Raw genomic sequence first — 23683 nt, forward strand, 5'->3', positions numbered from 1 at the left:
TGAACTTACGACTTTTTGATTGGAACCATTTAAATTTTCACATATTTTATTTTATTTTATTTATAAAATTTGTTCGAGGAAACTGGTTGGCATAAAATGATCAATTAAATATATCATTTCCATCTTTCTTGAAATATGTGCGAACAAGTTCAGTTTCAGTTTAATTACTCAATCAGTGATTAAGGTTAATTAATGCATCATTCAAAACTATAATGTTGAATATATTTGGCAATTTTGGATAATATATATATATAGTTGACCATACTTGGTTTAATTAAATATGGTTCATATTTACGTTACAATTTATTAATATATCATGATTATATTAATTAGATCTCAATAGCCGTCAAAATGAATATTCCCACCTTCATACGTTATACTAAAAAAAATCTCAATATTCGATTTAAACGTGAGAAAATATTTTTTTCCTTTCCTTTTCTGCTATTTTTAAAACTTTTCGACCATTTCTGCAATTTAATTTTAACACAATTAAGAGAAAATAAAACATTCTAAAAAAGAAAGAAAAAAGAAAAGAAAATGAGAGAGAGAGGGAAAAAAAAAAACCAGAAGCATCTTCATTTTCTTAACCCGCAAGTAAGCGTTAGACGTACGCTACGCGAATCGAGTACACGATTGATCGTGCACACACGATAAATACTCAAACGAACAAACCTGAATTTCAGATTTATTAACACTGCCCTAACATTTGGCTCCCAAAACTTGGAATTCTCAGAAAGCTCGATTCCTTCGCGATCAAATTTCTTGAAATTCCTCCTGATTTTCTCTTCCCAATCCCAAAATCCGAAGCTCGTTTTCCCCATTGGCAGATCGCTCGGACGGAAATGGGTACCGGGCAGAGCCGCGAGGACGTTGAACTTTCAGACTCCGATGAGTATAAGGAAGAAGAGGAAGAGGAAGAGGAAGATTATAAAGAATACGAAGACGCTGAGAAAGAACTGAGGCCACAATCAATCTCTGGAGCCAAATCGACTGGTAATCCACCTCCAATCGATGATGTCGAGGCCAAACTCCAAGCTCTTAAGCTCAAGTATGGCTCCTCTTCCCCTTCTCAGATACCTAATTCCAAGAACGCTGTGAAACTTTACCTTCATATCGGCGGAAACACCCCCAGAGCAAAGTGGATCGTCTCCGAGAAACTCACTTTTTACGCTTTTGTCAAGACGGCGAACGTCGATGGAGATAACGACGAAGACGACGAAGAGGATGACGACGACGGTTGTAAAGCCAATTCGTCGGCTGGGAGAGGTCAGTTACGTTGGGTACTCAAAGTGGGGGCGAAGGTCAGAGCTCTGGTTTCGACGGAAATGCAATTGAAGATGTTCGGCGATCAGCGGCGCGTCGATTTTGTGGACAAAGGCGTGTGGGCTTTAAAATTTCCCAGCGACGAGCAGTACCGGAATTTCGTGACGGACTTCCAAGACTGTTTGTTTGAGAATGTCTACGGGATTAAAGCAACCGAAGAGAACAAGGTCAAGATTTACGGGAAGGAGTTCATTGGGTGGTTGAAGCCAGAGGTGGCTGATGATTCGGTATGGGAAGAAGCCGATCTTGATTTCGGGAAGAGCCCGGAGCCATCAGCGCCAGTCCGGGCAAAACAGGACCTAATAGAGGAGTTTGAGGAGGCTGCTAATGGAGTACAAAGCTTGACATTAGGGGCATTGGATAACAGCTTCTTGGTGAACGATTCCGGGGTTCAGGTGTACAAGAATCTAAGCCATGGAATTCATGGGAAAGGCGTTTCATTGAAGTTCAATTCCAGAAATTCTCCGAACACAGCTCAATCAACGCCGAAGAAGGCTCTTCTCATGAGGGCAGAGACAAATATGCTCCTCATGAGTCCATTGAAGGAAGGAAAGCCCCACGCATCAGGGCTCCAGCAGCTTGATATAGAAACGGGAAAAATAGTTACAGAATGGAAGTTTGAAAAGGATGGCACTGATATTACAATGAGGGACATCACAAATGACAATAAAGGGTCGCAATTGGATCCTTCGGAGTCGACATTTTTGGGGTTGGACGACAACAGGCTTTGCCAATGGGACATGAGAGACCGGAGAGGAATGGTTCAGAACATTGGAGCTGATAATTCGCCGGTTCTGAACTGGACACAGGGGCACCAGTTTTCAAGAGGGACGAACTTCCAATGCTTTGCTACAACAGGGGATGGGTCGATTGTTGTTGGGTCTGTTGATGGGAAGATTAGGCTGTATTCGAAGACGTCGATGAGGCAGGCGAAAACGGCCTTTCCGGGGCTCGGTGCACCTATTACTCATGTGGATGTTACTTATGATGGGAAGTGGATTTTGGGGACGACTGATACTTATTTGATACTCATCTGCACGTTGTTCACTGATAAAGATGGGAACACGAAGACTGGGTTCAGTGGTCGGATGGGCAACAGGATTCCAGCTCCCAGGTTGCTGAAGCTGACTCCTCTGGATTCCCATTTGGCTGGAACCGATAATACTTTTCATGGTGGCCACTTTTCATGGGTAAGAAAAACTTTGTTCTCTTGTTCTGAATTTGAGTGCTTGAATCTTGCTCTGCTTTGTGGCTGGCTTAGTTGGTTGCTGTTGCTTAATGTTTTATTACTGTTTTTGGATAAATTGATAATATCATTACTAATCGAAGTTTTTTCAATCAAATACTTAGTTTTTTACTAAACCATGAGTTTTTAGTGATCTGATAATTTGACACCGAATAGGAAACTTATCTATTTAAATTGGTTATCCAACTGGATGGGTGCTGCGGGTAGAAAATAGATCAATGAGTGACGACAGTTTTCTTTGACAAAGGCTACGTTGGATAATTTTTTTGATTTTGGTTTTCTATTTTAAAAAATTAAGCTTATAAATGTTTTTTCGTTTCTGTGTCTACTTTCTAAAAAAAACATTTTCAAAATCTAAGCCAAATTAAAAACTAATTATTGTTTTTGAAATTTGGTTAGGAATTCAAATACCTTTTAAGAAAGATGAAAACACAGAGAAAGCCAGTATAATTTTTAAAAACAGAAAACTAAAAACGAAATCATTATCGATTAGTATTATCAATTAGCGGTCAGTAACTTGAAAGGTAAAATATGGGCAGGGGAATTCGTGATATGTTGTCTTTGGATTTATATTACAATGTTTCTTTTCTTTTTGTTTTTTGTTTTATGCTCCTGTCACGACGATTGTACTCTCATAGCTTCGGTTCCTACAGAGAATTCCCCTTGTTTTGGAATCCTAGAAATTGACTTGTTTCCACTTTTGTTGCCGATACCACACATTCTTTTGTCACTCTTCCTTTTCCTTTAGTCTGCAAGGTTCACTTGCGAGCTTACAATCTTTTTATCGACATCAAATTTCAGGTAACCGAGAGTGGGAAACAAGAGCGGCACCTTGTTGCAACAGTGGGAAAATTCAGTGTGATATGGGACTTCCATCAAGTAAAGAACAGTGCACACGACTGCTACCGGAATCAGCAAGGACTCAAAAGCTGTTACTGCTACAAGATCGTGCTGAAGGATGAATCAATCGTCGAGAGCCGATTCATGCACGACAAGTTTGCTGTCTCTGATTCTCCAGAAGCCCCACTGGTTGTGGCTACCCCAATGAAAGTCAGCTCCATCAGCCTGTCGGGAAAGAGATGAGAAGCCATGGTCATCGATGACATGGAGATAAACGGGTGCGCTTTTCTCATCTCCATGAATTTGATGTGTGCCTGTAGCTGTACTGCTCCTCTTCATGTGTTGTAATTAGAAATAGTCCTCCATTTTTCTTTTTAATCACTGCCTGCTCATAATATTGTGTTTATATGTGTTATGAGCTTCAAAATTGGTTCATTTATTATTTCACTGAGAAATGTGTCTGTGTTGGCTTGGAGTGTGTTCTTTCTGTAAATAGCTTAAACCATGTTGAGGTTTAGGACGTGTGTTTGTTTCTGCTTTCTGTGTGTGCTTTTATGGTGATTTTGAGGAAAAAGTGCACTAATCTTAAACATGACAGTCATAAAATACTAAAACAAATTGTCAATTCGAACATAGTTCCGTGGATAAAATACTCATTACCATTTCAACGGTTGCATGCAGCGTTGGACCAATAAAAAACACTAAAATGTGTTATTTTGTTGCCCTGGCGATTCCAACTCCAATGAACCTGTCATTAGTGTTTCTATTTAAAGTTCTATTTTTCACTGTCCTATTTTACAAAAAAACCGGTAACTGATAATCGTTGAAGGTTCGGTCTCCACCAGAAAAAAAAATTATAAATTAAAAAAATAAAAAAATAAAAATAAAAACAGACACAGTCTTATAATTAGGTTAGGTGTAGCTGTTGGAGTTAAGAGGAAATTAATTAGAAATTAAATTAGAATGGACACTCTCCTCAAAAACAAAGTGTTGTTGGAATGGAAAGCTACATTAAATAATAATAATAATAAAGTGTAACACAAAAAATATGTGGGAATAAGCATCCCTTTCTAAAATAGTTATTCTCCTGTATAATTAATTCTCCAACTACTAATCCAAATGTATTTTTAAATATATATATATATCTAATTTGATCACACTCCTATTGGATTAAAGAAATCACAAGTAGACATAGAAAGAGAAGACGTGGAGCTAATTATATGATTGGTATGGTACTAGCTAAGATAGTGTCTCGTAGAATGATTTGGCATGTGTTGATAATGAGAATTAACGCGGGTTCTTACTTATCTTTCATTGTTCATCTATAAAATATAATCGTGGTAGGATGAGAAACCATAATCTCAATTGTTGTGCGAGACAATATGAATTGGTATGATATTAAACAGAAGAAATGACGTGTCATTGGATTGAAGTAGACGTGTCATAAAATAAATACTATACATACCTAATTGAGATAACTTGATGGATAAATTTTGACTCACGGCAATATGTTTAACAAATTAATGTTCAGTTCAAAACGAATTTTCAATCACATCTAAACAATTTTGAACTCCACAAGAATGTGGAAGTAACTCCCATGGGAAATTTTAGATTTTTATTTCTCTCTAGAACAATTTTTAGAAATTACTCTATCACCTTTTAACATTTGACTAAAATTTGAAAAAAAAAATTCCAAAAAGTTAAAAAGAAGAGAATTGTCGATGTAAGATTCAAATGGACGTCTGATCAATTCAGGTGATGGTCAACAAACCTTATATCAGTGTAGAGCCAGGCTACGTACACTACAAAACTTAAGTTAGTACTTAATATGAATTGGTCTCAAGCTGAATTTAATTGGTTACTTAGAAAATTGGAAGCTCTAAAAAACGTTGCACTGTCATACTACCAGTGACATTTGTGTTTTCAAGTCAATGTCGAACATGGTTTCTAAGTTCTACTAGGTTAGTTAGCTAACTTTGTCGGTCTCATCTTTTTAAACTAAGACCCAGACACATGTTCCTCGATGAATGTTCCACGTGGCATAATTAATAAAGTTACCTTTTTATATAAACAACTTTAAATTATTATTTCCAAAGCATGTCTTCAACTTCATTATGAAAACGGAAAATCAACTGCAGCAATAAACAAATAATTACATGTCAAAGTTCTATAATATAATAAAGAACACTGTTATAATCACATGTCAAATTTTTTAGCAACTCAGTTATATTATTATTATAATAATAAAAATAAGTTGATTAGTTGAGTTAGTTAATTTTATTTCGTACCAGCAAAAATTAACCCTTTTGTGTAAGAATAAAAAACCAGGTGTGAATCCAAGTAAAATGAAGGTGATTTATTTATTTTGGTAATTATTTATTTTTGTCCTAAGCTAAGACTAAACTATCAAAGAAATTAACACGTGATCAAAAACATTTTGTCGTTTCCCATTGAATTTTGGGAGAATACCAATTAAATTAAACACGAGATTAATTATAAAGGGTGATTAAATTAATTGTATCATATCTGCTGACATTGACATTGCCTCACATGTGTTTTTGCACAAAGTAAACAGAAAATAAACCATCCATGCCTTTTTAGAATCAAATAAATTTTGATTTTTTTTCTTTAGACCATTATTTAATTATTTCAATCCCTAATTTTTGCATAAAAAATTATAACTTAAATTATTTAGCATAATCAATTTAAAAATTTTCTAATTATGTTGCGTTAAAAAAGAAATTGCTTACGTCTATTAATTAGATACTGGTGTAACGTGTCTATTGGATAAATGTTGGTTTGTTTGACATGATATTGTACAAAGAGATAAATAATTGGACAAAGTGGAGTGGCACACGCAACATGTTGACTCTCTTAGTCATGATTAAATTAAAAAGGAAAAATAATTAGTTTCTTAATTAAAAAGGATTTAAAAAATAGTTAGAAAGAAAAAAGAAAGAAAGAAAGTGTGGAGTGGGACCATAATTACTTCACAATTCGAATCCTAATCTTTTTTCCACCGCTCTTTTTGGTCTTTTAGCATCAAACAAAATTCAGCACATTCTAAATATGAACAACATGAAATATTTTAATATTCCTTTTCTTATAAAAGAACCAAAAACAGGTGGGAGAGAAAAAAACAAAAGGTATAAAAAAAAATCCCACGTGTTCGAAAATGCAGCACAAGTTGGTGAAAGTTGTACACGTGGCAGAGGATCATTGGTAGATAAAGAAACGTGGAATACTATTGTATGTTGGTGGGGCCGTTTCGTGGCGGTCAGTTATCCCCTGAATGACGCCAGCCCTGAAGATTTTCCTCCGCAGCCGACCTGAAACCGCTCCCAATTAAGAAACTATTTAATTTTCTTTTCTTGCAGCAAAAATATATTTTGTTTTAAATTTCAATCAAATTTCATATGTAATCTCAATTCTCGACTATAGTATTAGTACATCATAACATAGGTCGAAGAAGCTAGGATTCCCGACGAGGTGATGAATAAAACTTCTGATATGTGGTGGATGTTTAGTCAATTGTTTTGAAGACTTCTACATTGAATCTTGTATCGATGTAGCTTGATCACATACGATCCGAAGTTTAAGTTAGAACTTGGTCTAAGTTAGTGTCGAACCAAACTTGATGAGGTTGCATAAACATATTGTACCTTTGTGGGAAGGAACCTCACTTTTATAAGTGAACTTTGGAAGGTATTATTCTACTATTTTAACAGCCAGCACTTAATCAACAGATTTCACGTTGGTGGCATTCTTGGTTTCAAGTTTGGGTACCAAGTTGGACTTTTGTTAGGTATGTCAGAATCTGACCCTTCTCGTCCTCAACCTATCTAATGATATATACAAAACATTACAATTTTCTCAATTTACAAGGCTATTTATAAGGTTATTCTTCTTCCAAATAATACAATTAGTTGAATTAATTAAAGTTACCAAACTTAGACATTAGAAGATACAGAAAGTTTATGGACCATTTATTTATAATTTTTGGCCATATTTAATTTTATGAGAAATGTTGAATTTAAGGAAAAAAAAGGTTGAATTAATTGGACTTTACCAGCAATTGAGCTGGATTTGATGAATATACAGAATGAAATTTAAGTTTGAAAAAGTGAAGTCTCTTTTTAGAAAAATACAATTTTATTCATAAAATTAGTGATGGATGGAGCTTTTAACTATCCATACACGAGATGTTTAAAAAATTCCAACCTAAATTTCCACTTCAAAAATACGAGTGGGAGAGAGCTGGACAGTACGCTACGAGAATTCCCAAATCCCGGTGCTGGCGGAGTCCGACGAATCGCCGCCGTGATCCGTCACCATCGTCGACATCCATTGATCAATTTCATCTCTCGCAATCGCTCCCCACATTTCATCTTCATTTCCGATTCCAATCGCCGCCGAACCGCTACTGTTCTTCGAGATCTCGCTTTCCGGCCTCTGCTGCTGCTCTGAACTCATTCTCAAGGAATCGTCAGTGAATGGAAAATTGAGCTTTGCTCTCGGCCCTCGGAACTCAATCGCGGCTTTATCGTAAGCGCGAGCGGCCTCTTCGGCGGTATTGAACGTCCCTAACCATACTCTGGTCGCGAGCTTAGGGTTCCGGATCTCGGCGGCCCATTTTCCCCAGGGCCGCTGCCTCACGCCTCTGTAAGTCTTCTTGGATCGCCTCTTGCCGCTCTTCTTGACCTCAATTTCGCCCTGCGACGACGGCGGGAAGAAATCGCACCCTAAACATCCATCAATTCGACAAATGCCACACGTTTCGAGAACAGAGGGAGTAAAAATCGCGTCCGTACTCGAACAACTGATGGAAGAAGTAGTAGTAGTAGCGGAGGCGGAAACAGAAGCGGAATCAGAAGCAGAAGCAGAATCGGGCGGCGGAATCTGGAGGTGGCGCCAGAAGCGATCCGCCATGGAAGAGGAATCGGAGACGGTGCCGGAGACAACAGAAGTGAGCGCAGTGACGATTACAGAGAGCTCCTGATCGCGGGAGATCCGGCGGAGGCGAGAAAATTGATGCGATTCCGGCGATTGAGCGGATTTAGATCGCTTGAAAGAGGACATGAGAGAGAGAGAGAGAGGGATTTTGGATTTTGGATTTCCGGTGAGGAGAGAGTGGGGGAGTGAGGTATATATACGGAGGGGGTGATGACGTGGTAACAGGGAAATGGGGGAATTGGCACGCGGGGGAAATTGGGTGGGGCCAGGCTGGATATTTTTGGAATTTTTAATAATATAATTGGAATTTGTTGGAAGGTTTAGTTTAGACGCGGCTGAAACTGGAAATGGAAGTGATTTTGTTCAAAAGTACGCGGCTTTCCCTTTCTCTTTCTGTTTCTGGTGGGTTCCTCCAATCCTTGGAAATGGATAAGATTGAACCAACAGTAAAAACTCCACTATTGTAAGAGCTGGGAAACTGAAGGTTTTTTCTTTATTATTTTTTTAACTTAATTTTTTATTTCATTTTGCTAGAGATGGCAAAGGGTGGAGTCGACTTTTCGTCTTCCATTGGGTGGGGTATAAGAAATGGATCTTACACATATTTATAATAGACATAGATTATAAATATATCAATTACTATAATCTCATGATTGGAAGAATATGTCAATTAACCATCTCATTCGGGGGCCGTGCACACCTAAGGCCTTGACTTCATTGGATTTTGTTTTCATCTATTTGGAACTCTCGTAAAACTGAAACAAAAAATAGTTTTGAATTAAAGGATTTTTTTTGTGTTTGTATATCTCTAAACTTTTTTATTAACTACCCCATAAAAACACTACAACTAAACTCTATTATTATAATTACGATAAACTGGTAAACATTAATGAACATAGCTCAATTTCCTTCCTTTGAGGTTGAAAGTTGAAACTAACCTCTATCTCGATATTTTTTATGCTAAAAGGATAATACTGTACACACAAAGGAAAAAGAGAAAAAAAGAAGAAGGCATTTTTTCTTTTATGTGGTAAATGATAATAAATTTACTTTTTTTATTCTTTGTTTCTTAGTATACAGTATGCGAGGTGGAGATTCAAACTACAACCTTTTAGTTTGAAAAATATGTCTTTTAACCCTTTGAATTGAATGAAACATTAGAGAACAAGAAAATGAAAGTAAGTATATTAAAGGTTTGTTGAGAGTGATGGTGGAAGGACTGATTTTGAAAAAATAGATTTAAGAATAATTAATTTTCCAAAATCACCATCCGACTAATACCTTAAAAATCAATTTTAAGTGATTTTATGTTTTACTAAAATCAATTTTTTAATTTTTCAAACATTATCAATAAAAACGAAAGTCATCGCTCTCAAATACATCCTAATACTTGTCTTGAGTTTCAAGCCAGTCATTTCACTCTAGTAAAACAGGGCCCACATACATTGCAACATCTTTGCACCTACAATGTTCTATGTTAATCACCGCTCCAATACAATGAATTTAATCTATAGCAAATAAATTTGGATCAACATAAAAAAGTTTAGTTTGAAAATTTATCAAAATGAACTCTTTAACGAGTCTTGAGAGATTCTCCAACATGAAAAGGTCAATGAAAAAACAAACTTTCAAACTACAAATTTTATCCCGCCAATATTTAATATATTACAATGAAAACAAATTTTTTTTTTTTTAAATGGTGAAGTGGTTGACTTTGAAAAGGTCAACATGAGAGAGAGAGAGAGAGATGGAATATTTGTGAAGGGATCAGATGAAATGAACGCATAAAAAAAACATGGAACTTCAACAACTCAAAAATTACAAAGTACCAAATGCTTCGAATCTGACGTCACCACCAACCACCTTTTCAACTCATAGTCAAAATTCGCCTCAAAGTTTTTTTCTTTCCTTCTCTTTTTCAAAATCAAATCTTATTATGATAAATTTAGATATCTTTTGAGATGATAGATTCAAGATCTAGTAATTAAAATATTAAATATTTTGTAGATTTTTGCGAGTTCAAAAGTATGTAGCATACTATTATTTGTATGGAATTTTTATGTTAAATGTTGAAATTGAGAGCATGAGCTTCAAATGTAGGTCTTTTTTTTCTTTTTAATTTTGTCCATATGCTTACAGTAAATTTTGGAGGGGAGAAACTCGAATAAATAACTTAATTTTATATTTATGTAGGAGTGTTACAAAGATTTCTAGTTTATAGTCCTTTGATATTTTTTCTCGAAAATTAAATTAAGAGGTTAAATTTTTCGACTTCTAACTTGGTGAAGAATCTTCAACTTCTAGCCTAAGATTAGAATGCTTGGTCTGTGGAACGTCTTCAACTCTTCCTATCTTTGGGAGTTTTTCCCTCTAAATTTTGAACCGAACCTTTTGACTCATTCGGAATGATTTTAAATAGATTTAAATGAGTGGTCATACCTTTATTAACCGAGCTTTTGGTCAGACTTAGGGTTTGAACTAATTAATTTTGAGTCTATCATTGGACTTGAACTTAATTAGCTCTTTTTATCTAACCACCAGGTGGCACAATCTAACATGACTAATTATTGTTACCATATGGCAAGTAATGTTATTTGATTGGTCAACTTTCTTCTTTTGATTAAATTTAGAGATGCAAAATTTGTAATTTGTCACAAACTTTAAAATATATGCTTTTGTCGTTAATTCAAAATAATGATGTGATAGGTTGGTGATTGACAAAAAATTTATCATTCTACAATATCTTGAATGTTTTAATAATTTTACTTTAATCCTTTTATGTCAAGTCTATTCGATCAAATTTTTTTTTTTTTTTGTCGTGAAAGGATAAGTGAATGATGTATTTTGATATTAAATTTTTTCTGTTCAATTACAAATTTGGCCTCTTGAACTCCCAGAATTATGTATGATAGGTTCCTAAATTAAAAAAGAAAAAATGTCTAATAGTTCTCTTTAAACTTTTAATATTGTGTTTAATAGATTCTTGAACTTTAGAAAATGTCTTAGTATGTTCTAAACCTCAAATTTTGCATCAAATAAATTCATGACCTATTAAACATTTTTAAAAATTCATTGACCTATTAGACACAATTTTGGGTCGAATATTTTAATGACATTTTAATTTTATATGTAATAGGTTTCTACATTTAAGAAAATGTTTAATAGGTTAGAGACAACCCATTAGATTTAAAGTTGGAATTTCATGGATTTATTAAGGGCTTTTTAAAGGTACATGTAGGATACTTTTTATAATTCAAAGATCTATTAAATAAAAATTTGAAAAAGAAAAAACTAAACTTATAATTTAACTATTTAAAAAATTCTTTTTTTCTTTACCTTCTGGAAGATAAGTAGATGATTAGGTGTTAGGCATCGATCCTCATTTTTCATAGAGAACTATCCATATCGAGTTATTAAGCTAATTGAGTCATTTAGGGTAAGGTTTTAAATGTCGGTATTAATGGAATGTCTCAGTTTCATGGAAATATGGATAGAAAAATCGATAGAATGTCGATGTCGATAGATATTTTTGAAAAAGTTAGATAAATTAAAAAAATCGTAAAAAATATTTAAATGAACCAATAAACATTATTTTCTGTTTCTAAATACGTTAAAATAATATATTATGTTGGTTTTGTTGATATTTTTCATATTCTGTCAACTTTTTTTTAATATTATGAAAATATCAATTTATCCCTCATGTCGATATCGAAAATCTATAGATGCACGAAAATTTCAATAAAATGTCGATATGTTGACAACTATTTAATACCATGATCAGTTATGGAGTGAGTTGATTTATTATTTCATAAATTAGTAAAACCAATGGTTATTAAAAATAAAATTATGACTGCGAAGTATTGAAAATAAAATTTAAAAATAAATAAATAATAGCATAAAACCACAAAAACTAAAAATATGTTAAATACTCCATTTGAAAGTGGTCGTTGACTGCACAGAGAATTTGACCACAGCAATCGAGACTTCATTGACACGTGGCTTTGACGAATCTGAACAGTGCACTCCGCCGCACACGCACGTGCTGACGTGTATGCACTGCTCACAATTTCAGCGAGTTAAATGTATTTAATATTTTTAGTATTTTATTGGCAAAATTTCAATTTTAACCTTAAACCATTTATTTTATTTAGGCTTTGTTTACTGATTAAGAATCGGTTAAAAAATCGAAAAGAATCGGTTAAAAATTCGAAAGGGTAAAATTTATGTCCATACTCTTACTTGAAATGTCATTGAGAAAATTGGATTGGTTATATTCCCTTTGGTTAAATAATGTTGCTAGTGGAAACATGTCTTTTTGAATTTTTTTCTTTTCTTAAAAGAGGAAAAAAATAAAATAAAATCAACAATTAAAAACCAATAAGAAATGAAAATACGATGAGTTTTTAGAATTGAAATAAAAAAACTCATAGAGGTTGTACAATTACACGGATACTCATTTACAATTACACGAAAATCAAATATATAATAATTACACAAAATATAACAATTACACGGATACTCATTTATTATTTCTAGTTAATTACAAAGTAAAAATTGTGCTAATATTATTTTTAATTAAAACCACAATAAAATTTAATTTATTATTATTATTTTATTGATAGTAAATATTTATTATTATAATAATTTATTTAATATTAATCTGTAACAAATACTTTAAATAAATTTAAATCTTTTTTTATTAGAACATTCATCATTTATATAAAATATTATTATATTTTATTATTATAATATTTAATAATAGTGAATTCCATTTCAACAATTTTATTGATATGAATTAGTTACAACAACGTAAAATTAAATAGAAATTTTTAATATTTCATAATAAAATTACATGAATCAATGAAATTTGTAAAAATATTTATTAGAAAAAAAACGATTGAGAGTATAAATAAACAAAGAAAAAATGAAATTACAAAACAATTAATTAAAAAGTCATAAGTCTCATTAATAGATAATAGAAAATAGTAAAAATTGTAAAGTAATTATTGAAAATATATCGAGCCAAAAGGAATAAGGATTAAGAATGAATGATGGAAATTAATAAAGAATATAAAATTCAAGTAACAAAATGGTTTATATTATAACAATAAAAGCTTAAATTTACTATACGTGATGTGATAGACTGTTGGATTGACTAAATATAATAAAAGGGTCATGTCCATATTTTATTTACGATATTGAACATAATTTAAAGTTTATAAGTGTTTTGAAAATTATAGAAAATGTTCAAACTTGACCATAATTGATAGGTCAGAATTGACTTAATAATGAATATGTTACATCAAAATTTATGGTTGCGTGAATTTTTTATAAATTTAGAGATTAAATAGGTTTAAATATTGGAGTTAGAACATATAATAATTTAATTTGTAAAGTAATTATTCAACAAAAATTTTCACTATTATGTTATTCATTCCACAATGATTGTATATATTTTCTTTCTCATATTTGGAAAGTGCCTTTTTTGTTACATTGTACCTCAATTATTCAGTTTCTTAATTAAATGATTTTTGCCCGCACGTTTATATGGAAATCCTTTTTAAATATTATTATTCATCTTTTACGTAATTTAACTAACTGTCTTCATTAATCATCTTTATAAAATTAATGGAATTTTTTTTTTAGTTTTTTAAAGCTTATTTTATATATCTAAACTTGTAATTTCAATATTGCAATTTTAATAAGGTGAAAAAGAAACCAATTTGCATGTCCAAATGAGTTCTTTCAACAAATTATTTCTCTAAAAGTGACCATTTTAGTATCTATTTATAAAATTTAAAATTTTTTAATAATTCAAGAAATTTAATGAGTGGAATATTGTGCTGAAATTTTGCTAAGATAAATGAGATAGAAATAAGAAGGAAGGGATAAAAATGATAACTTTTGGATAAAAGTATAAAAACAAATTTAAAGTAAAAACGTGGGAAATGGAGGGTGAATTTCCCGTTGATTCTTGACAGGTCGCGGACGAACGGAACGGAATCTGACAAAATCTTTTCCTCATAGAAACAAGTTTATTATATTAAAATCACATTAAACACGGTTAACAATGCTAAATGTTAATCTATATTAAATTTTGAATTTATTTATTATTATTTATTTATTTCCGTTTCCTTTCCACGTGAACTGAACTCACGAGCCGATTTTCATGCTAACCCTTAATGTTATTTTATTTTATTTTTATAAAGCTAACCCTTCATTTAGGCAGGAAAAATAATTATTTTCCAAATATATAAACCTAATTACAAATTAGTTTAAATTTTATTGTGGTCCCTATTATTGTTTATTTCATTTTATTCATCTCGAAACTTTCAAACCTCCTATTCTATTTGAATTTTGAAGTTAGAGAAAAAGCAAACCATTCTAGGCAAATTTTCATGTACATGATGAGTAGATGTTTACTTTTTATTTTTATTTATTTATTTTCTCTGTCTTATCAAATTTGTCATTTTATTTCATGATTTGTAAAAGTTTTTGTTGGATTTTTTTTCAATTAAATTCCTATTACATTTGATATACATAATAACAAATGTTGACGCATAGTGGTAAGTGACATCTATTCATTCTATTTGTTGTAATAAAAAATTTGATATATATAACTTAAACAAGTTCATACAATGCCGGTATGATTAAAAAAATTAACTGTAGGAAACTAAAATAAATATTTTTTAGGCAAAAAAAAAAAGAAGAAATCTATATGTCTCAAGAAGACTTGCATATATAAAAATCAATATAAAATAAATATAAAAATCTAGAGTTAAAAATAATTTAAAGAAAAAAAAATCATTTTCTCAAGTCTCTCAAGTTTTTGGACTGAATAATCATTTTTTAAAACCTATATTTTTTTAACTTTTTGTGCGTATCACTTTACATGCCAACAACTTTTTCATGGTAAAAAAGAAATTAAAAAAAAAAAAAAAAGTGGAACCCTGCTAGAAAATTTTACTTTACAATAATACAGACTCCAAAAGGAGAAAAAAAAGTGATTTTTAAAAATGCCATTATGGTGGGATTTGATTGATATAATGTTACAAAATAATGAAGGGTGATTAAGGATACTTTATTTGATTTGAGGTCTTGGGTGGAATAATATTGGTTTTAATCAAAATGGTTTCTTTTATCATCTCTCCATCAAATGCTTATTGTAAATTCCAATTTCATTTTTCATAAATGTAATGAAATTATTTTGACTTAGAACACTTATTAAAGTGGGATTTGATTCATCTTTAGTAATATTTATAAGGTTCATTTTTTCTTTTGACTATTGTACTTCATTACAAAAATAATATTACCATTTTAAATAACGAAAATGTGACATCCTAATTTTCTAACGAGGACATTTTTTAAATTTTGGTGGTTTTATTCAATTTGTGTACGTAGAGGGTACCATTATGAAAATATCAATTCAAGAGATATGTTTAAATTTTGATTTTTGATTTTTGATTTTTATCTCTCATTTCTTTATTATGGAAGTGAATTATTATTTACATGTTTTCAAACTATTATCGGGGAGGTTTATGTCTATGTTTGTACATTCAAATTATGTGGTATAACTCTAATTAATGCGTTAATTTTTCTATCAAAACGAACATAGCTTAACAGTAATTGGCATCTACCTCTGGTTGCGAGTTCGAATCCCTACCCCACATGTTGTACTAAAAAAAATGCATTAATGTTTCTTCATGGTTTCATAATATATAGGAATTGAGGTAGGCATTATGGTTCATTTATTAGATTGAATTGCATATTTAATAGTAACACACATGTTTTTGCTAGATTTTTTTTTTCAAAAAAAATTTAACTATTCTTTAGCAAAATTATTTTATAAGTGCTGTCTATGGTGTATATGGGCTTTGATGAATTGGGCCTACACACAATGAAGCAAACAAACTTCCATATTCCAATCATAATTTAAGTGGGTGAATAAATTTCGACGCCATTTTAAAATGGTCATTAATTTAAATTTTGCACAACCTCATGTAACATTTTTACAAAAAAAAAATAAAAGAAAGAAAGAAAGTTCATATAATCTATGTCATCTTTTATCCTGAAAATTTATCTTTATATTACAAAATTCAAATAAATTATATTCTACTTAAACATAACTCAACTTTTTAAAGTTAGTGCCCACTTGAATGATAATATTTTATAAAAAAAAAATTATAATAAATCGAGTGAGCTACTAAATAGAAAAAGAAAATATAAGTATATTTTAAAATTTACTAGTCATTATTCGATGAGGTACTAAATAATTTTTTTTCAAAAGTAAATTTTTTATATGTAGTCTTTTTTTCGTTATACTATGAAAATATGGATTAACCATCATGTCCATGTTGTACTCCTAGACATGAAAATGTCAATAGAAATATCGACATGTCAATAAAAATTTTAATAATTCAATAATTAAAATCACAATGCATCTAATTGATCGTTCTCTTATGAACATATGGGTGTATCATTACAAAGTTTTGAAATACAAATTCTTACAAGATTAGTTTACATCAAAATGGTATTTGCCCATTTGATCCAAGTTCTTGTGTTTGTCCCACAAATGACTTTCTTTTGCAATTTCTTCCAATATGTCCAAACTTGAAAGATAATTAAGCTACCCTTTATTGAATATATAACTTATTCTTCTTCTTCTTCTTCTTCCCTTTCCCTTGGGACAGCCCCAAAATGCTTTACAAGAATGTCCACAACTAAGGGCACCAAGTCCTTACAAGGGACAGCCTTTTTGTAAACATCTCCCAAATGTGAGTCACTCCCAATTCTCCCTCCCAAGAAAACATCAACTCCTTCACAAGGCTTCTTATTCTCATCTCTAGCCATGCACCCCATGAAGCCAATATCAGCCACTTGAACCTGTCCACAGCTATTCGGGCACCCGGTCCAGTGCATCCTCACGGGTCGGGTCACCGCCACCAGCCGCTGCACCTCCTCGGTCACCTTCAAAGCCCTGGCCTTGGTCTCTATGATGGCTTGTCCACAGAATTGGTTCCCAGTGCAGGCTACCAATCCCTTCATAAGAATAGGGGGCTCCGGTGAAAACTTGTGTTTCAACAGAGGCTCTTGGAGCAGAGCTTCTATCTTTGAGTTCTCAATGTTGGGAATAATGATGTTCTGTTCCACGGTCAACCGGAGCTCCCCCGTGCCATATTCATCAGCGAGTCGAGCCAACTCGTCCATATCGTCCGCTTGCACACGACCGACGGGAATATGCAGACCTACATAACTTAAACCTTGTTGCTTCTGTGGATGGACTCCAAAATAATCCCTCCTCTCCCATTGCTTATTGACCAATTCCTCAGAAGATGCTCTCTCCAACTCTTGTCTAGGCATTCTCTTCACCACTTCTGCTCTAAATCCTTCCATTCCCTGATCCAACAACAATCAGTAATCAATAACCATTTCAAAATTTTGATCCTTATCTGAAAAACTAAGCCTATTTGCTCACCATTTCTTTTACTTTCCACATTTTCAACTTACCCAGATTTCAAAAATAAAGAAAACAGACTTTCAAAAGAGTAATTTTTTAAATTTGGCACAAGTTGCTAAACCAGCCCTCCAACATTCAATCCAAAGACTTAAGTTGATAGATGAAACTCACCAATTCATCAATCAACCACATCATTCTTGCCTTCTGGCGATTGCCTCGAGTGCCGAGGTCCCTGTAGGCCTCCAACACGGCTCGGCAAAGCGGAACGACGTCTTCCTCAGGCACCCAGGCGTCGAGCGGTAGGGCCTCGGCGCACCTCTTGGCGCTGAAGAAGCCTCCCACCAGCAGGTTGAACCCAAATCGCCCATTCTTTGTGGCTGGCATGTATGCAAGGTCATTGATGTGGGGATGTTCATACAGATCATGAGATCCAATCACGCATACATTCCACTTTCTTGGCCTGCTCACACACAATCACATACATCTCACCGTCAATTTCCAATACAGATACCAGAATCAACATTATGAATAAAAATCGATTGATTGTTTTGAATCTAAAGGGAAAATTGAAGCAGAAGAAGAAACTAACAGATTGGTGAAGGCGGGATTTCCGAGGGAATTTCCAGTGATGAACTGAGATAGCAAGTTGTTGTAAGGGCGAGTGTCGACGATCTCCTCCGGATCGATGCCGGCGAGGGGATTTCCGACGGGATTTCTGACGTTGTCCATCCCACTCTGCAGACTGGTGAGGCCAACGCCGGCGAGGCCCTTGAGGATTTGGGGGACATCGGGGAGAACGACGCCGCGGATCTGCCAGTTCTGGCGGGTTGTGACGTCGGCGCAGCCGTCTTTGCCGTACTTCCGGATCACGCTGGCTAGGTATCTGGTTTGTTCGCTTGTTGTGACCCCGTTTGGGAGCTTCAATCGCATCATAAATCTCCCATCTGTTCATATTCGCCATTTCGTTTCATTTCCATTGCATAAATGAAGAAAATTTTTGGGATTTTTTCTTTCTTTTTAGTTCAAATGCAAGATTCTATGTCTAATCCATCGACTTACATCATGTACCAAATTTTATGGAAATTCAAAATCACCCAAATAACATTTGAGGGAGCTGCAAAATTTATGCGATCATTCTCCCTCCGACCATTAAATATTTGACCATTCAAAAATAATTTTTTTTTTAAATAAATAATGAATTGTCAAAATTTGAAACCAGCTAGAATAAGATTTGATAGGAGGAGACAAGTATATTCTTAACTTTTTTACATAAAATGTTTGTAATTTTCCTATCCTTCCTCCCAATGTATTTCACTCTCACTGAAAATTTAACAACTATTTAAAAAAATAGTCAAAATGTAAGTTTTTCGACATGCTATGAAAGATTTGAACCCAACTCAATATAATTCAATAGGTTAAAAAGCATTAATAGAATTTTGAGATGACAGATTTAAACCCAACTTAATATAATTCAATGGGTTGAAAACATTAATAGAATCTTAAGAGGGCAATACCTAGTGACTAAAAAAAACACAAAATAAGATAAAATTACTAGTCTTTTTATAAATTTAATTAATGTTATATGTTTTAACTAATTTGAGTCATGATTTTAATTAGTTGTGACTTTTATGTATATAGATTGTTATTATTTGTTATATATTTATTGAGAGGGCAAATTTGTCTTTTGACTTTTATCCAACTTGTACATATTATAAAATTTTGTGGTGTAGTTTTAATGGTAGAAATGAATCCATAGATCCTTCCTCCCCATGTGCTTTTCTTTTATCTATCAATCTTAGACCATAATTAATTAATATATAAATTTGTTACTTACTTGAATTACTTTTTACTTTAATGATTCAATATTTAATTAGAAAAATCCATTCAATCATGACATTTTAGTCAATAAATAAATAAAAAGTTAAATCATGCCTTGCCCAGCCATTCCTAAATAGCACCAAATACACATTAACAATATATATTAAAAATAACCATCACTCTCATAATCAATTCTCAACCATTGAAATTCTAACCTAATCTTTGACCCTTGAAACAATTATTTTATTTTAATCCTAAACTTTTAAAATACCTACTTTAATCCTTAATTCAATTTTTTAATAATTATTTTAATTTTATTATTATTTTACCATTTAGAGAAATAATTATCACCCAACCTCCATCTACTCTATTAAACATCATCAAAACTTTAATAAATAAGAGAAAAAAAAATGCATTAAAAGACATATTTTTCTTATTTTTAAAAAAATTAAAAATTTGTCAAATTTTTTATAGATGAACTGCACATGAGTGCCAACCAATAAATACCAAATCTGGTTCACTTCGTTGTTATACTTTCTTTGTTTTTATAAATAATTTTTTAATATCGGTAGATTTCACTTCATTTTTAATAGAATACTAATCTAGCCACTAATAAAGATAAGAAAAATCAAATCGAAAAAATAATTTTAATTTTTAAAATTGGAGAACTAAACCGAAGAAATCCGAGATGAAAAAAATTAAAATAGACAATTTAAAAGTGGGGAGACCGAGGGAAAAAAAAACTCACATTGATGCTTCCTTCTATGGAAGAGGCCAAGCCACTTGAGCCTAACATCAACATCGTCTTTATTAAGCTTTGAGGCATCAATTTGGTCCATTGAAAGCTTTGAAAGCTCTTCAATGCCGTTTTCCATGAACAGCTTCATCGGCTCCTTCTCTATCTTCACCTTCTCCTGCGGATTTATCCCTTCTCTGAACTTCTCCTTCACCACCCAGTACCCATCTCTCTCCTCCACTCGCGGCTCCACTCTCCCCTCCTCCACCGCCACCTCCGCCGGCGCTACCACCGGCACTGCCGCCACTCGCCGCCGCCGCCCACCGGAGCGCGCCGGAGGACACAGAAACGGAGATGACACAGACGATGACATGGCTGATTGATTTTGGACACAGTACAGAGAGATCAGAAATGTGGGTGTGGAAGTGGAGGGGGAGAGATTATATGGGCTCTCTCTTGGAGGCCTTTGGACGCCTTCAAAGGCCAAGTTTTTTGGATTTTAGGAACATGGGTCCCCCTTTTTTTTCTTTTTTTTTTCCCTTAGTATTGGTTTTTGAGTTGTCTTTTTGTTTTTCTAGCCCCTCTTTTAGAAGTGGCCACCAAAAAAAAGAAAGAAAAAAAGGTGTATCGTAAGTTGGGTGATTGGGTTGGTTGCCAATGCGGAGGGGTCAAATTTTTACCCGCAAAGTTCTTTTAAGTCCAGTTTGGTAGTTAACTCGGATTTTTTTGGTTGGAATGGGAGTTTGTTTTAGTAGAGTTGATTGGGTGTTCTACTACGAGTTTTAGGTACTCTATAAACTTTCGATCATTCAATCAACTTATATATATGACTCAATATGTGTTTATGTTAATCCACGTTAAAATATGAGAAATTTACTAGTATTACAAGAGTATAGATATTCACGGCTTGTCATATCTGCATCGTATTAAAAATGATGTGAGGTTTTTCTATCAAGGCATGTTATCTATTTGTTAAAAGAAAAAATCAAAGTAGTAATCAAATTGATTATTAGAAAAAATCTAAAAGTTAATCAACTAAAATGTTTAATTTAATTTAATTAATGTTTAACTCTGTTTCCTTTTCTTTTATTTTTTCATCCATGCATAAATTTTAGTAATAAATTATAACACCTGGTGTCGTAAAAAAAAATACATATATATATTAAAAGATTGGATTTATTAGAGAGTTAATTTCTTAGTGTCTTCCATCATCTATTTGACAACTTACATCACATACTTAATATATTACTCAAAACAACTGAACAACAAACATGTGGGGTGGGGCTTATCTTCTTAGGAATTTTATATTGTTACTCATTATTAAATTAATTTATTCTCTCTTTAGATTTAGAAACATTGAACAATGTTATATAATCAATATCATTTTTTCTTCTTCTATTGCCCATTGTTTCCTTCCTAACTAAGTCTTCTTTTTAAGAGATGGGGTTGAAAGCTTAATAGGTCGGAGGATTATAGCTTCGAATCTCACACTTTTTTTGAATTTTTTGAATTGTAATATTAAAAAGAAAAGTTATGACTAGATTTAGTCAAGTAATTCATAATTAATTAGTAAAGTAATGTTAGCTCGATAATTAACACCTACTATTTTCTTGGAGTCGGAGGTTCAAACCTCCATACCCAAAATTTGAATAAATATACATATTACTTCTATTAACATATTTGAATTAATACATGAAGTTTAACTTGTTGACCCGAAAAATTCAACTCATCCATCCAAAAAATCCAATTTCATTTAATGATGCATCAATTTCATTTACAGCTTTCTTTTTCTTCAAAGATGAACTTAATTAAGACTTTTAAATGTATTAAGAGTTCAATTAAGAATATAAAGATTTTTTTTTTTTGGGACAAAATTGAAAATTGTAGAAAAAATAAAATGAAAAAAGTGTAGAAGGAAAATAAAGAAAGGAAGCAATAACCTTTACAGGGTTTGAAGGGTCGAGGCGACGAGCCGCCGCCGACTGAGAAAACATGTGGCTCAGCCTCCAGTATTACTATATCTCCAAATCTTCCATTTCCACCGCTTACTTTTCAATTTTATTATTATAATATTAATATTAATATATATATATTGCCTTTTTTTTTTGTAATTTTTATATTTGTTCTTCAATACTTGAGCTTTGGTCAATGTCAAGGGGTGCAACTCATTGGTCCATTTGACCACTGGTTTATTTGATTTGTGTATTTTTAAAACTGTCTTTTTATTTATTTTAATTTTTTATTTTCAAAATATTTATTTTAGCCTCTGTTATTTTTTTTTTTCAGTTTTTTAATCACAATATTTCATTCACTAAATTTTTTGAAATATTGCTGTAAATTTGTATTAAAGAATTTTCACTGTGTAAAAATTTTACAAGCAGAGATCAAAATGATCAATTTTAAAAGTATATTACCAAAATAAAGATTTTAAAAATATAGAAATTAAAATGAACAAAAAATATATAGACTCAAAGGAACAAAAACTAAAAATATATAAATAGTATTTAAATCTAAATTAGATTTAATCAAATTCTGGGTAGTGAGTTTTCGTGATTCATATTAAATTTTGAGAGATTTATTAATCGGTTCTTGAACATTTTCTATTCAAAGAAGTCAACATTTTAGATCTAACGTTCTTGTTTTTTGAGCAACTTAAGTTAATATTCACAACCCCATAAAAAAATGTTAACATTCACTCACATCTAGATGCTAGATATGAACTTTTCCAAATAAATAATATTATAAATTTAACATTAACTATACTAAAACTTAATGTACACAAAAGTACCCATCAAATTCTATCAACTGACTCCTATCTTAAAAACATTTTTAAACCTATTAAATGACACAAAATATATATATATATATATATATATATATATATAAACAAATGTGTTTAATAAAAAAAAATTATTTTTAAATTTATGCCTTTTTATTAACAATTTTCTTTATAGCATAATCCAATCATTGTATTTTTTTATTTATTCATTTTTGTCCATCTACTACCAAAACTTCATTGTGATCCTTATACTTTAAAAATTGATCGGGCCTAAGCACATATTATGTTTTTTGGATTGTACTCTTAGCGGCTATTTGACATTGGGTGTATTGGAATTCATTTATTTCTCTCAGGGTTGGGTTGCTTTGGGTGGGAATAGTTTCCAATGAAATTATTTTTGAAAAAATAGTGAAAACAAAGCTTCCTAGTAAATGGACACAAATACTCCCTTCCCACTAGCCAAATAAATCCCTCTGCACGAGTTGGCAATGAGAATAGAATTAAAAATAAAATAATAAAAAAAATCCAAAA

General features: G+C 32.2%; 3 protein-coding genes across 3 annotated transcripts; 1 reads left to right on the forward strand and 2 right to left on the reverse strand.

Moving 5' to 3' along the window:
* Nucleotides 1-679: 679 nt before the first annotated feature.
* LOC111017701 (Vacuolar import/degradation, Vid27-related protein) lies at nt 680-3926 on the forward strand. The gene is made up of 2 exons (XM_022293538.2): nt 680-2513; nt 3371-3926. The coding sequence occupies exons 1-2, from the start codon at nt 843-845 to the stop codon at nt 3650-3652; spliced, it is 1953 nt and encodes a 650-aa protein (XP_022149230.2). The 5' UTR covers nt 680-842; the 3' UTR covers nt 3653-3926.
* Nucleotides 3927-7542: 3616 nt separating this feature from the next.
* LOC148208409 (ethylene-responsive transcription factor ERF109-like) lies at nt 7543-8529 on the reverse strand. Its single transcript, XM_088118527.1, has one exon. It carries the CDS (start codon nt 8486-8488, stop codon nt 7679-7681), a length of 810 nt encoding a protein of 269 aa, XP_087974653.1. The 5' UTR covers nt 8489-8529; the 3' UTR covers nt 7543-7678.
* Nucleotides 8530-16757: 8228 nt separating this feature from the next.
* On the reverse strand, nt 16758-20794 carry NIR1 (nitrite reductase 1). The gene is made up of 4 exons (XM_022293483.2): nt 20386-20794; nt 18409-18763; nt 17991-18279; nt 16758-17758 (listed from the first exon to the last, which is right to left on the reverse strand). Exons 1-4 carry the CDS (start codon nt 20744-20746, stop codon nt 17012-17014), a joined length of 1752 nt encoding a protein of 583 aa, XP_022149175.1. The 5' UTR covers nt 20747-20794; the 3' UTR covers nt 16758-17011.
* Between the last annotated feature and the right edge of the window lie 2889 nt (nt 20795-23683).

The sequence above is a fragment of the Momordica charantia genome, assembly GCF_013281855.1.
Source record: "Momordica charantia cultivar OHB3-1 chromosome 10 unlocalized genomic scaffold, Mcharantia_2.0 BLBB01000010.1, whole genome shotgun sequence".
Taxonomy (NCBI): Eukaryota; Viridiplantae; Streptophyta; class Magnoliopsida; order Cucurbitales; family Cucurbitaceae; genus Momordica; species Momordica charantia.